We start from the raw sequence: 15,949 nt of genomic DNA, 5'->3' as shown, positions 1-15,949 counted from the left end.
AGGGCACATATAGACAAACAACCATTCACACTCACATTCATACCTATGGACAATTTGGAGTCGCTAATTAACCTAGCATGTTTTTTTGGAATGTGGGAGGAAACCGGAGTACCCGGAGAAAACCCACGCATGCACGGGGAGAACATGCAAACTCAACAGAGATGCGGAATCAAACTCGGGTCTCCGAACTGCGTGGCCGCGCGCTACCCACTCGCCCACCGTGCAGCCCCAGATCAAACTATTCATTCATTTTCTACCGCTTATCCTCACGAGTGTCGCGGGGGTGCTGGAACCCAACCCAGCTGTCTTCAGGCAAGAGGCGGGGTACACCCTGGACTGGTGGCCAGCCAGCCAATCACAGGGCACATATAGACAAACAACCATTCACACTCACATTCATACCTATGGACAATTTGGAGTCGCCAATTAACCTAGCATGTTTTTTTGGAATGTGGGAGGAAACCGGAGTACCCGGAGAAGACACAGAGGGTGGAATTGAACTCGGGTCTCCTAGCTGAGTGGCCTCTATACTAACCACTCCACCACCGTGCAGCCATAAAGAAAAATATTGGACAATTTGGAGTCGCCAATTAACCTAGCATGTTTTTTTGGAATGTGGGAGGAAACCGGAGTAAACCCACGCATGCACGGGGAGAACATGCAAACTCCACACAGAGATGCCTGAGGGTGGGATTGAACCCTGGTCTCCTAGCTGTGCGCTAACCCCTAGACCACCGTGCCGCCCCTCTTGGAACTAAGTGAGCTATAATTAATTTTACACTTGCAAATACTTCAAGATCATCTTTTTTTTTTTTTTTTTTGTGTATTCTTTACTTGAGACTGCAGCACTGGGAAAAAAAAAAAGCTAAGAAGCATTGTTGTCCTCTCGTGTTCTTTCCGCTGCCCTTCACAACGCCATAATGGCTGGTGAGCAGCGCTCAGCAATACACTAATGGCTAATGTAGTGCCTCTCCGCTGGTTGCCACAGTGATTTTATTTCTCTCGGCGGCAGGTGACACAGAGGCGGCCTTGGCTGAGGAACCACTGTTGCTCCTCTGATGTCAATTTGAGCTTGTAGCTCCCTTTATTGCTTCCAGCTACGCTTTTATCCCCGGTGACATTGAGCCCCTGCGCTCTTCTTCCTGCAAGATTCCTTTTCTGCTTTCTATTATTAAACGATTGGAGGAAAGGTCGGGATGTTTTTTTTAATTTTTTATTTTTTTTAACAATATGAACGCAAAGTTGTAGCAATGTCAGAGAAGCATAAGCTGCAAAAATCCCTTTAGCGGTCCTAAAAATCCTCACATTAATCGTATATTCCGGACTATAAGTCTCACTTTTTTTCATAGGTTGGCTGTTACTGGGACTTATACTCCAGAGCGACTTTCATTCATTCATTCATTTTCTACCGCTTATCCTCACGAGGGTCGCGGGGGGTGCTGGAGCCTATCCCAGCTGTCTTGGGGCGAGAGGCGGGGTACACCCTGGACTGGTGGCCAGCCAATCACAGGGCACATATAGACAAACAACCATTCACACTCACATTCATACCTATGGACAATTTGGAGTCAGTATGTTTAACTCTAGTGTGTTTAACTACAGTATGTTTAACTCTAGTATGTTTAACTCCAGTATGTTTAACTCTTGTATATTTAACTACAGTATGAATGAATGAATGAATGAATGAATGAATGCTTAACTACAGTATGTTTAACTCTAGTATATTTAACTACAGTATGTTTAACTACAGTATGTTTAACTCTTGTATATTTAATTACAGTATGAATGAATGAATGAATGAATGTTTAACTGCAGTATGCTTAACTACAGTATGTTTAACTCTAGTATGTTTAACTACACTATGTTTAACTACACTATGTTTAACTAAGGTATGAATGAATGAATGAATGTTTAACTCTAGTATGTTTAACTACAGGATGTTTAACTCTAGTATGTTTAACTACGGTATGAATGAATGAATGAATGTTTAACTCTAGTATGTTTAACTACAGTATGAATGAATGAATGTTTAACTCTAGTATGTTTAACTGCAGTATGTTTAACTACGGAATGAATGAATGAATGTTTAACTCGAGTATGTTTAACTGCAGTATGTTTAACTACGGTATGAATGAATGAATGAATGTTTAACTCTAGTATGTTTAACTGCAGTATGTTTAACTACGGTATGAATGAATGAATGAATGTTTAACTCTAGTATGTTTAACTACAGTATGAATGAATGAATGTTTAACTACAGTATGTTTAACTACAGTATGCATGAATGAATGAATGTTTAACTCGAGTATGTTTAACTCTAGTATGTTTAACTACAGTATGAATGAATGTTTAACTGCAGTATATTTAACTCTAGTATGCTACAGTATGTTTAGCTACAGTATGTTTAGCTACAGTATGAATGAATGAATGAATGTTTAACTACAGTATGTTTAACTACAGTATGTTTAGCTACAGTATGTTTAACTACAGTATGAATGAATGAATGTTTAACTGCAGTATGTTTAACTCTAGTATGCTACAGTATGTTTAGCTACAGTATGTTTAACTACAGTATATTTAGCTACAGTATATTTAACTCTAGTAGGTATAACTCTAGTAGGTTTACCTACAGTATGTTTAACTCTAGTATGTTTAACTACAGTATGTTTAACTATTGTATATTTAAGTACAGTATATTTAACTACAGTATGTTTAACTCTAGTATGAATGAATGAATGTTTAACTACGGTATATTTAACTACAGTATATTTAAGTACAGTATATTTAAGTATAGTATATTTAAGTACAGTATATTTAACTACAGTATATTTAAGTACAGTATATTTAAGTACAGTATATTTAACTACAGTATATTTAAGTATAGTATATTTAAGTACAGTATATTTAAGTACAGTATATTTAACTACAGTATATTTAAGTACAGTATATTTAAGTATAGTATATTTAAGTATAGTATATTTAAGTACAGTATATTTAAGTACAGTATATTTAAGTACAGTATATTTAACTACAGTATATTTAAGTATAGTATATTTAAGTACAGTATATTTAACTACAGTATGTTTCGAGTCAATGCATTGAATGCATGACAGTTGTTTTGGTTCCTAATGATGTTTGGCCCAGCGATCCATGTAACCACGGCCTGCAGCGGATACCGATTTATCCTTAAATTAGCAATTTAGACCCCCCCCTCTCACCCCCACTTTGTTTAGTACTTTATGTAGCTGCTTATTAGCGGGATCACCTGAGTGCTCATGAAGCGACTGACAACCTGATTGCCCTTGGATGGCAGCGTAAAAGACGGAGCAGCCATCTCTCCTTCATCATCGCGCTCGAGCAGATGCACGCTAATGTTTTCCTCTCATCACGTGACTTTGTTGGCTTGCCTGGATTGACCATCAATAATCATCTCCCGTGACGGAAACATATTTTCTCTGCGATTAATGTAATAATAGCCACCTTGTGTATTTGTCCTCCAGTAGTAGAAGTAAACATTTAGGCATTTTCATCATCCGCAATCCTTATTTGAAACATGAACACAGATTTATTTCAACAAGAGTAAAGTCAACATAAGCTAGCTAACAATGCACATCATTGGGACCTACCTATTTCCACTAAAAAAACTTGTTTTATTATACATGCTGTAATCGCATATTATTTATTATGTAATACTTGCAGTAACTTGCCATATTTTAATTATTTAAAACATTACGGAAACATCTTTCCGAGGCACATTGATTTAGATCAGGAGCTTCCGCTACTTCCGTCAACAACAACAACAACAGCATAGAAACGAGCATAGCATCGGAATTTACAATGTCCACTCTCATTGGGATGGCTGTGTCTTCCAGCACATGAAAAAAAAAAATACTGGCAGCAAACATCTTGTTGAGTCTTCATAGCGAAATTGAGGGCTAGGTATCCACTTGCCCGTGTGTGAGTGCCGCCGAGACGAGCGGTTAGCAAAGCGTTATGTTACTAGTAGTTTAGTAGTTTTTTTTTGTGTTAGCTGCTACAATAACTATATCACTGGAGCTTGGTTAATATGCTAGTCAGTTACAGCATGTAAATGGACACTTTAAAAATAGCTAAATCTCATGACGTACATTGTTAGCTAGCTCATACTAACTCCTTTTCTTGTTACAACGCACAGAAAATGGAAATATGTGTTCATGTTTTACATAATTATTGTGAACGATGGGGCAAAGTAAAAAAAAAAAAAAATTTGGTTTTCCTTTATAAAAACTTGCATTGCATCATAATATTTTTAATCGATATTATGATGTTTGAGGATCAACAGGCATTTTGTATGAGCATCACATCGTCTTGGTAGATGAATTTAAAATAGGCCAAATCCTTATCACCATGGTAATGGTTTTATTTCATTTGAACATGCATCAGATTACAATTGAATGCATCCCATAATCAGTTCCCAGTTCCACATGTCCAAAAGGAGTAGGAAGAAGCAAAGCTTATTAAATCCTACCCCTCCATCTGGTACTTTTACAATCAGTAACTGTTACATTTGTTCACTTCCTGCTTTCATAATATAGTTTAAGGGTTTTTTGTTGTTGTTGTTTTTTTTTAAATTTTTTTTTAATTTTTTGTCCCGTACCAAAGTATGAGGTGATATGACCACACAATTTAATTTAATTTAATTTAATTTAATTCTCTTCATCCTTGTATTTAGCAAACATCAACTGCTTGTATTGTTTCTTGAATTGGCTCATCGTTGTGCATTGTTTGATTTCCTTACTCAATCCATTCCATAGTTTGATTCCACATACTGAAATGCTATTACATTTGTTCACTTCCTGCTTTCCTAATATAGTTTAAGGTTTGTTTGTTTTTTTATTTAAATTTTTACATTTTTTGTCCCATACCGAAGTATGAGGTGATATGACCACACAATTTAATTTAATTTAATTTAATTTAATTTAATTTAATTTAATTTAATTTAATTTAATTTAATTTAATTTAATTTAATTTAATTTAATTTAATTTAATTTAATTTAATTTAATTTAATTTAATTTAATTTAATTTAATTCTCTTCATCCTTGTACTTACTTTTTAACGTAGTCCTAGTATATAAGTGTATGCAAATGAGCCCCCTCCCTCAATCCACGTTATGGTTGTGTCTGTGAATTTGGTGCCAATTTAAAACACAATATATTTATTTTCAAATGAAAATAAAATCCCTAGGATACCCCAGTTATGAAATATCGTCACCTGGTACTGCTTCCCTTCAGGGTTTTTTCCCAACATTCCGCCTGTGATGCTTCTGTCATCTCATCTGACACAAAGAAGTCCATTGTGGCCCAGACGTGTTATTATTCCTCAGTAGTATCCCCCAAACACATGCCGCCCCCCCCCAACCCAAACCCTTGACGTTCATTGTCAGGGTGACATGTTTTTCACGCTTGAGACCAGCAGTTTGTGGCCATTAAAGTCTTTGAGTGTCAAGACGGTGACACGCGACTGTTGTGTATGTGGTTGTTGTCGTCGTTGTTGTTGTTATTGTTGTGTGACCAATTAAACTATTTGTCCCGGTAGGAGGGCGGCTCGTGTCTGCCGCCATAGATTTTACTGTCTGGTCGCTCCGAAAAGGTTCATTCAGCGGTCAGTGAACACGTGATTGGTAAAGCATTGGTTCATGTTTTAACGTCGGTTTGTAGGGATTCGAACCATGCACCACAAAATATGGAAAATATTATATTGTTGATTCTGTTGATGATTTTATGTGATATTTCCATCAGGGCGCACCCAAACCCGTCGCCATGGAGCCGTGTTCCGGAGGGAAAGCCGCGGTGTTGACCGTCCTCATTCGTCTGCCGTCGGGGCCCACAAATTTGCCTCCCCCCGGACAGTCTGGTAATAAATTTAACTTGTGTATTTCCAGTTTTAAAAAGTTAGCATTGTGTAGTTTATTTATGTCACAAAGTAGAATAATAAGTGGAAGATTACAGTAATAAAACATGTAAGGTGATTTTATTCACCAGCAGGGGGCAGCATTTAACCCGTGCATTCATTTTTTTTAGCAGACTTGAAGTGACAGAATTTGAAATTTTGGAGAGTAAAAATGTGGAAATTCATAAATACATTGAAATTGATTATGCAAATTTTAGTAAAAAAAAAATTGTGGGAATTTTCTGAAGCTGAAAATTAAATACTGTTGAAATGTATGAACGTTTTATACGTATACGAACGTATTATTATTATTATTATTATTTTCTAAATGATAAGCATAAAATAGTGTGTGTGTGTTTAAATATATGTTCTGGACCCCCGGACAATTTTGTTAACTCAATGCGGCCCACGAGTCAAAATATTTGCCCACCAGTGTCCTGCTGAAATGATTGTGCTTTGGCAGAATCTGACACAAGGCACGTATACATGGACCCAAAATATTCCAATAGCCACGTTTACATGGACCCAAATATTCCCATAGCCACGTTTACATGGACCCAAATATTCCCATAGTCACGTTTACATGGACCCAAATATTCCAATAGCCACGTTTACATGGACCCAAATATTCCAATAGCCACGTTTACATGGACCCAAATATTCCAATAGCCACGTTTACATGGACCCAAATATTCCAATAGCCACGTTTACATGGACCCAAATATTCCAATAGCCACGTTTACATGGACCCAAAATATTCCAATAGCAACGTATACATGGACCCAAAATATTCCAATAGCCACGTTTACATGGACCCAAAATATTCCAATAGCCACGTTTACATGGACCCAAATATTCCAATAGTCACGTTTACATGGACCCAAATATTATTATTATTAATATTATATTATTATATATATATATATATATATATAAATACCACCTCATAGAAATGACCAATTGTGCTTTGGCAGAATCTGACACAAGCCACGTTTACATGGACCCAAATATTATTATTATTAATATTATATGATCAAATATATATATATATATATATATATATATATATATATATATATATATATATATATATATATATATATATATATATATATATATATATATATATATATATATATATATATATATATATAAAAATACCACCTCATAGAAATGACCAATTGTGCTTTGGCAGAATCTGACACAAGCCATATTTACATGGACCCAAATATTCCAATTCCATTCTGGTTATTTGCTCAAATGGAAAAGACTGTAACCTTTGTATACACCTAATTCCGAAAGAAAAGTGCCAATCCGAATGAATACATAATCGGATTCAAAGGGGTGGATTATTCCTTTCCCCAAGTGGCTACAGACTCTACAGGAAGTCATTCACCACCTCATAGAAATAACCAATTGTGCTTTGGCAGAATCTGACACGGACTTGTTATCTGTAGGTGACGGAAATATTACTTAGATTAATTTAAAAAAATTTCCAACATAATTGAGTGAAAAGTTCCCCCTTTCGGTGTGGAAGTGGTAAGTTTGGCTTCTTATTTTGTTCTTCTTCCCCTTTCCGTTTGAAACACTTTAAGTTTAGAATCAATAATAGCGTCGTCTGTCTCTTACATTACCTTTTTAAAGATGCATGACATTTCCCACATGGGACAGAAGAGACTATTATTATTATTATTGTTATTATTCATTCATTCATTTTCTACCGCTTTTCCTCACGAGGGTCGCGGGGGTGCTGGAGCCTATCCCAGCTGTCTTTGGGCGAGAGGCGGGGTACACCCTGGACTGGTGGCCAGCCAATCACAGGGCACATATAGACAAACAACCATTCACACTCACATTCATACCTATGGACAATTTGGAGTCGCTAATTAACCTAGCATGTTTTTGGAATGTGGGAGGAAACTGGAGTACCCGGAGAAAACCCACGCATGCACGGGGAGAACATGCAAACTCCACACAGAGATGGCCGAAGGTCTGCGCGCTAACCACTAGACCACCGTGCCGCCCATTGTTATTATTATTATTATTATTGATTCTAAACATAAAATGTTTCAAACGGAATGGGGAAGAAGAACAAAATAAGAAGCCAAACTTACCACTTCCACACCGAAATGGAGAACTTTTCACTCAATTATGTTGGAAATTTTAAAAATTAAAAAAAAAATGAAAAGGTAATATAACATCATGTCTCATCTAAGTAACATTTTCGACACCTACAGATAACGAGTCTGTGTCAGATTCTGCCAAAGCACAATTGGTTATTTCTAAGAGGGGGTGAATGACCATTGCTTTCGGAAAGATTCCATTCGGAAAGAGGAAAAAACTCCTCATGTAAACGTGTCTAATGTGTACTATTCCATTTCCGCAGGCCTCATCGTGGCGAGCGCGTTGATCGACGTGTCCCAGCAGAAAGCGTCCGACTTTAAGGAGAAGTCGCAGGCTTTAAAAAACCGAAAAGCGCTCCCTCCGGCACACCAAGGCACCTGCGTTTGAACGCCGTTCCCACTCATTGCAAGATTCCCGTGTGGATGACAACATTCTCCAGTACGAGAGACGTCCACATGTCGGGATTAGAGTTCCATTTCGGGAGGAACGGGGTCGGAACGACAAGAAAAACCCTTATGCACAACAACCCTTAAAGGACCTTGCCGGATTCGAAAAATGACTTGATTCTTTTTGCACCTCACTTTCACGTGTTTATTTGAACGCCTCGTTGTTTGTTTGTTCAGCATGAGGGGACGGGGGGGGGGGGCTTATCGCTATGCAGTTAAAGCTAAAGCTGTCCGATGCCTGATACATGCTGCCTATTGGCTAGATCCGTTTTTTTTTGTTTTTTGTTTTTGTTTTCTGGGTTGTTGTTGTTGTTGTTGTATCACGGTGCTAAAAAGATTCACTGGTTTTATTGCCTGAAGGAAATCGCACTGCAACGTTTGGACCCCCCGTCCCCGCCCCCCGTCCCCGCCGACCCATGTCTCTTTTTAGCATTAGCCAGCTGAAGCTAACCGCCTTTGGGAGACGATGGAATAAACTGGAAACTCAGTGTTCTTGTGCAAGGATAGAAGGAAGGAAGGAAGGAAAGGATGGGAGGAAACGAGTTAAGGACTCTTGTGGTATTTGTTTTTGGATGTTCTCTGACTTTATTTCTATGCGTGAGAACATCCACTTACCTTTTGTAATGCCTTGCCCAACTTTCAAAGCGGTTTTTATCCCTGCCTGAGCTGTACAGTGTTTTTTTTTTTTTTTTGCGCTTTCTTTTTTTTTTTTTTTTTTTTTTGCTTTCTTTTTTTTTTTTTTTTTTGCTTGTCAGGTTTCTACCACAGATATTTTTTTTTTGCATTTATTCAAAGCCTATTATTATTATTATTATTATTATTATTATTATTATTATATTTACCATAAATTGTTACGTCACTTTTGTTACACTTGTGAAAAATGAAAAGTATTGTTTTGATATTTAACTGATTCCTGTGTAATAGCACATTTAATTACATTTTTTTATTGTTTTTTTTTTTTTTTTGGAACCCGTTCAGGACTTTATGGGCATTGCTTGTTCTTGTTGTCGTTGCAAAGTGGTCATTTTTGTCGCATCTCTGAAAGCATCATATGTAAGCTAATATGTTCCTTATTGTGTTTTATTATTATTATTATTATTATTATTATTATTATTTTTATTTTTTATTTTTTTCTGTGCAGTACTCCAATGATGGTGTCATTACACAGGAATCCGGTCTTGTGAGTGGAAAAAAAAAACAAAACGAAAAAGACGAGAGACTGCCTGTCAGTAATTGTCGGTGTATTTTAAGGATGAACAACATGATGAAATATTAAAACAAATGAAAAGAATTGGGTTTTTTTAATTTTTTTTGCTATTTAAAGAGGTAAGATGGGTAGGTATGTATGAATTATTTTCATGTTCATTGTTTATTATTACTTCTAAAATGTAAAATACTTAATATTACTTCTTAATATGTAACCCACAGCACTCCAACTTAATATGTCTCATCTCATCCTGTGCATCGCTGCTCTACAAATGGAAAACAAGGTAAGTACAGTACAAAATGGCCGCATTTAAGACCACCTTGGTGGTGGCAACAAAAGGAAGCTGTCTTAAATTGATACGAATGAGAGCGAACATCAAGGTCAGCTTGTACTGCTCGTCTTGTGTTCTTCTTTTAAAAGTCTTACCAAACAGGCGCCGCTTGCATGAAAGCAACAACGAACAAGTCCCGCTTGGGAGGAAGCAACATCGGGCAAGTATTTATGTAAAAATGTATTTATAATATATATATTCTGTTTCAATGTTTAACATTAATCCATGAAAATGAGTCAAAACAGCCATTATTGTCTTAAGACGCTGCCATTGTTTACACTGGAGATTAGCCGTGTGTGAATGAACATTAGCATGCTAAAGGGGCGTTCAAGGACGTTTGATTAGTTTGGATTTTGAAATGTTTTTCTGACTGTAGGAAAGAGAAATAATCCTTTCCAAAGTCAAGCTGTTAAGAAAAAAAGAAATATCAAATATAATAATAAATAATACATACTATACTAAACATAAATGAATAAAATTGAGTGGACATGAATTAATTAATTTTTAATATTAATATATTTTTAGTTATTTATTCGTCCCGTAAGACAAAGAAAAGTATTATTTTCTTACTGGTGAATTTTTACATTTTTTATGTATTTATTACATTATTTCTATCATTAGTATTAATATATGTGTGTGAATGAGAGGGACCCAAGTGGAAGAGTGAGGTTACAGGAAGAAGAGATACAGAAGGTGGAGAATTTCGAGTACTTTTAAATTTAAAATAAATTATAAAATAATTTATAATAATTATATAGAATTAATAATGAAAGATTCCTTTAATGTATTCAAATGATACTCTTTGAATAATATTTTTTCCACACAAAAAAATTAAAAAAAATAATTATCTCGTTAAAATCCTCAAAATTACATCTACACTTTCTCATTAAAAGAAGAAAAAAACAAACGACGACAACAATCACAAAGATCATTATTTTGTCTCATATTACATATGTGGGAAGTTATTACATTTACAGTTTTTCACTTTCCCACATATGTAATAATTTTCTGTAAATATAATAGTTATTATATTTAAAATATAATATAAATATAATATAACTGTAAATATAATAGTTATTATATTTACAGTTTTTCACTTTCCCACATATGTAATAATTTTCTATAAATATAATAGTTATTATATTTACAGTTTTTCACTTTCCCACATGTAATAATTCTATGCAAATGTAATAGTTATTACATTTATAGTTTTTCACTTTCCCATATATGTAATAATTTTCTGTAAATATAATAGTTATTATATTTACAGTTTTTCACTTTCCCACATGTAATAATTCTATGCAAATATAATAGTTATTACATTTACAGTTTTTCACTTTCCCATATATGTAATAATTTTCTGCAAATATAATAGTTATTACATTTATAGTTTTTCACTTTCCCACATATGTAATAATTTTCTGCAAATATAATAGTTATTACATTTACAATTTTTCACTTTCCCACATATGTAATAATTCTATGCAAATATAATAGTTATTACATTTATAGTTTTTCACTTTCCCACATATGTAATAATTTCCTGCAAATGTAACCGTTATTACATTTTCAGTATTATTCAGTATTTGCGGGATTATTACATTCAAAGCCGCAGATTTGTATTATGTTTATGGTTTATTACGTTTGTGGGCAGTTATGACGTTATTAAAGCTAGCTCTTTAGACAATATTGTCTGTGTTGACTCATCATGATAGTAAACGAGTACTGCTCTATAGAAGCTATATTGTCTTTATGATGTGTTATTATGTTTCTGATAAAACGATTTCAACGTGTGAACCTTAAGCTGCGCGACTTGCCAGAAAATTCCAGGAAGTGACATCATCAGCGTAAAATAAGGTGAGTTCACTTGTGTGTTGTCATCTGTGTTATCACAAAAGATGACGGTACTCGGTCCGTCACCTTGGGCGAATATAAATCCCATCACAGGACAAGCCAACCAAACAATTGGAGTGTTTTATACGTCTATAATTTCATGGCTCCACTCAGTTGTTAAAAGTACATTTGATGTCAAAGTGGCAGAGCTGTAACTTTAGCTGATATTCCTGCTAGTGGGATTTACATAGAGCGGTTATTATGGTTAAGTGACAACTGGTGTAAATCATTTAGTGTGGCAGTCACCCCCCCCCCCCCCCCCCCAAAAAAAAAATCACTGTAACATAACAGAATATAAGCTTTTGGCCTCATGTAGGAAGTCATTCACCACCTATTATAAATAACCAATTGTGCTTTGGCAGAATCTGACACAGACTTTGTTACTTAGATGAGACATTATATTATATTATATTATATTATATTATATTATATTATATTATATTATATTATATTATATTATATTATATTATATTATATTATATTACCTTTTTAAAGATGCATGACATAATTGAGTGAAAAGTTCTCCCTTTCGGTGTGGAAGTGGTAAGTTTGGCTTCTTATTTTGTTCCGTTTTATTATAGCGGTGCATGTAGGCAGGAGATTGGAATATTCCTTTCCATGTATACACTGTTTTCTGGTACGTGATTCGGAAAGATTCCATTCGGAAAGAGGAAAATCTCATGTAAACGTGGCTACAGACTCGTTATCTGGAGGTGTCGGAAATGTTACTTAGATGAGACATGATGTTATATTACCTTTTAAATTTTTAAATTTTTCGACGCTTATTATTGATTCTAAACTTAAAGTGTTTCAAACAAATGGAAAAGAAGAACAAAATAAGAAGCCAAACTTACCACTTCCACACCGAAAGAGAGAACTTTTCACTCAATTATGTCAGAAATTAAAAAAAAAAAAATCATCATCGAAGTAACATTTCCCTGACACCTACAGATAACGGGTCTGTGTCAGATTCTGGACTCTACAGAATTCTCAGACTCTACAGGAAGTCATTCACCCCCTCATAGAAATGACCAATTGTGCTTTGGCAGAATCTGACACAGACTCGTTATCTGTAGGTGTCGGAAATATTACTTAGATGAGACATGACGTTATATTACCTTTTAAATTTTTTTTACATTTTGAAAATTTCCAACATAATTGAGTGAAAAGTTCTCCCTTTCGGTGTGGAAGTGGTAAGTTTGGCTTCTTATTTTGTTCTTCTTCCCCGTTCCATTTGAAACACTTTAAGTTTAGAATCAATAATAGCGTCGTCTGTCTCTTACATTACCTTTTTTAAAGATGCATGACATTTCCCACATGGGACAGAAGAGACAGACGACAAAATAAGAAGCCAAACTTACCACTTCCACACTGAAAGGGAGAACTTTTCACTCAATTATGTTGGAAATTTTAAAAATAAAAAAAAATGTAAACGGTAATATAACGTCATGTCTCATCTAAGTAACATTTCCGACGCCTACAGATAACGAGTCTGTGTCAGATTCTGCCAAAGCACAATTGGTTATTTCTAAGAGGGGGTGAATGGCTTCCTACATGAGGCCAAAAGTTTATATTTTGTTATGTTACAGTGATTTTTTTTTGGGGGGGGGGGACACCCACCCATAAGGGATGGGAGGACACTGATTGGCTGAAATAGAGCAACAGATAGCTGGAAATTTATGAAATTTATAATTTTTAATAAACAAAGCATATATCTTGTGATATTTCTTAACCTTTTAACATAAATGTGTCATATTGGAGTTTTTTGTTGGTCCAATTTGATCAAAAACAGATAGTTGTCGTTCAAACTCGCCATAAAGGTCATCTCCGTCTTATCCACTTTTTTTTCAAACTTTCCTTGAAAGTGTCGTTATGGCTTAAACGAGCAAGCAGCGTTATCACTTATCTCTGCTCACAGGAGATCCAAACGTTTGATTCCGCTTTAAAGGCAGGTGCACCGTTTTCAAGAAAGCAAAGTGCTCTCCTCCGGAGAACATGTTGCAATAAAGCGTCAGGAGTTGAAAGTTGCAGTAATTAGACGGCACCCTGGCACTAGTGTGCTTTTTAAATCCACTTTTGGGTTGACTGTTCTCTTTTGGAGACGCGTGCAAACGCCCGACTTCCTCCTTGCGGCTTTTTTTTTTGGCGATGGAAGCCTAAAATATGGAGAGTGCAAACATTTAGCAGGATTTTAACAACAACTAACTGGGCTTCTGTCAGCCGTGTTGCATCATTTCATCATAAAAAATAATATTTTTTACTCAAAATTCTTGTTCATAATAAAGTAAGTGCACATGTCAATAAAACATAATTATCACTTATATCCTAATTATTCATTAATTCAGTCACGGGGGTGCTGGAGCCTATCCCAGCTGTCTTCGTGCAAAAAGTGATTAATCGTGATTAATCACAAAGTACACATCTACTTTGTGATTAATCATTTTTAATCATAATTTTTTTGTTGTTGCCTGATGACAGCTGGGATAGGCTCCAGCATACCCGCTATGCTAGTGAGGATAACCTGCATATGGATGGATGATGCAGTGGATGAATCATTGCAGCGATACTTCCACACAGTGTGTTTGTGATTAATTTAACTCAAGTTAATCACTTTGTGATTAATCATGATTAATCATTTTAAATCATCTTTTTTGTTGCCTGAAGACAGCTGGGATAGGCTCCAGCACCCCCGCGACTGAATGACTGGTGCTGGAGCCTATCCCAGCTGTCTTCGTGAAAAGCGATTAATCGTGATTAATCACAAAGTACACATCTACTTTGTGATTAATCATTTTAGTCATTTTTTTGTTGCCTGACAGCTGGGATAGGCTCCAGCATTCCCGCTATGCTAGTGAGGATAACCTGCATATGGATGGATGATGCAGTGGATGAATAATTGCAGCGATACTTCCAGTGTTTGCGATTAATTTGTTTAACTCAAGTTAATCACTTTGTGATTAATCATGATTAATCATTTTAATCATTTTTTGTTGCCTGAAGACAGCTGGGATAGGCTCCAGCATACCCGCTATGCTAGTGAGGATAATCTGCATATGGATGGATGATGCAGTGGATTAATCATTGCAGCGATACTTCCACACAGTGTGTTTGTGATTAATTTGTTTAACTCAAGTTAATCACTTTGTGATTAATCATTATTAATCTTTTTAAAATTATCTTTTTTGTTGCCTGAAGACAGCTGGGTCTATATGTCTATATGTGCCCTGTGATTGGCTGGCCACCAGTCCAGGGTGTACCCGGTGACCCTGGTTGGTGATAATTGGTAGAAAATGAATGAATATTGCATGTATTTGCTGTTTAAGACTACAGTACTTTTGTTTTATTTTACTTTTATTTGACCCTTTCTATACAGTAAGCTAATATTATTATGAAGTGATATCAGTGATCATCTCCTCGTCTTCATGCATCACACGTCTGGGATATTTCGTCTCTTTTTGGAGCTTTGGCACGTCTAATAAATCTTATGTGCTCTCTCCCGGTCCAGTAGTCCATCACGCTGTTAAAACAGGTGGGCCATATTCTTGGGCCAGACAGACCCCCACAGACCCCCCCCCCCCCCCCCCCCCGCCCCTCTTCCCAACCCTGTCCACATCCCTCTTCCTGTCTGTCCTCTACAAGACGCGGTGTCCTTGTCTGCATGATGTGATTGGACTGACAATCGGACGGAAGGTCCCTGTTGTGATGGGGACGCTCTATGAGCATAAGTATTGGGACAGCTAACCATGACAGGAAGTGAATACATTTGGGGTAGATGTGATTCAATATCCGGCCCAGCGGACTCCTAGCATCATTGGCGCAACTTGGCTCGCGCCATTACATTCCAGTGGATTCCAATAGGTGGATTGTTTGCGACATTTGCTTCCACTTAGTGGACACTTGGATTAAAGATCCCACAAAGATTTTAAACATTTAGACATTTTCTAGCTACCAAACTCGATTGTTGTCGCCGTTACGAGCCAGTTGGAGCCACTGCACGCCACTAGGCACCTTATTGGGGA

At 36.1% G+C, this 15,949-nt stretch overlaps 1 protein-coding gene across 1 annotated transcript in view; it reads left to right on the top strand.

Moving 5' to 3' along the window:
• The window catches only part of atrnl1b (attractin-like 1b), a 69,225-nt gene extending 59,010 nt beyond the window's left edge, over positions 1–10,215 (top strand). The window contains exons 28-29 of the mRNA XM_058061718.1: positions 5,779–5,893; positions 8,316–10,215. Of these exons, the coding sequence (XP_057917701.1) occupies positions 5,779–5,893; positions 8,316–8,440 (240 nt within the window). The 3' untranslated portion in view covers positions 8,441–10,215. The remainder of the gene's footprint in view (positions 1–5,778; positions 5,894–8,315) is intronic.
• Positions 10,216–15,949: the final 5,734 nt, after the last annotated feature.

This window comes from Doryrhamphus excisus, chromosome 22 (assembly GCF_030265055.1).
Source record: "Doryrhamphus excisus isolate RoL2022-K1 chromosome 22, RoL_Dexc_1.0, whole genome shotgun sequence".
Taxonomy (NCBI): Eukaryota; Metazoa; Chordata; class Actinopteri; order Syngnathiformes; family Syngnathidae; genus Doryrhamphus; species Doryrhamphus excisus.
This window is presented reverse-complemented; position numbering and strand designations above follow the sequence as displayed.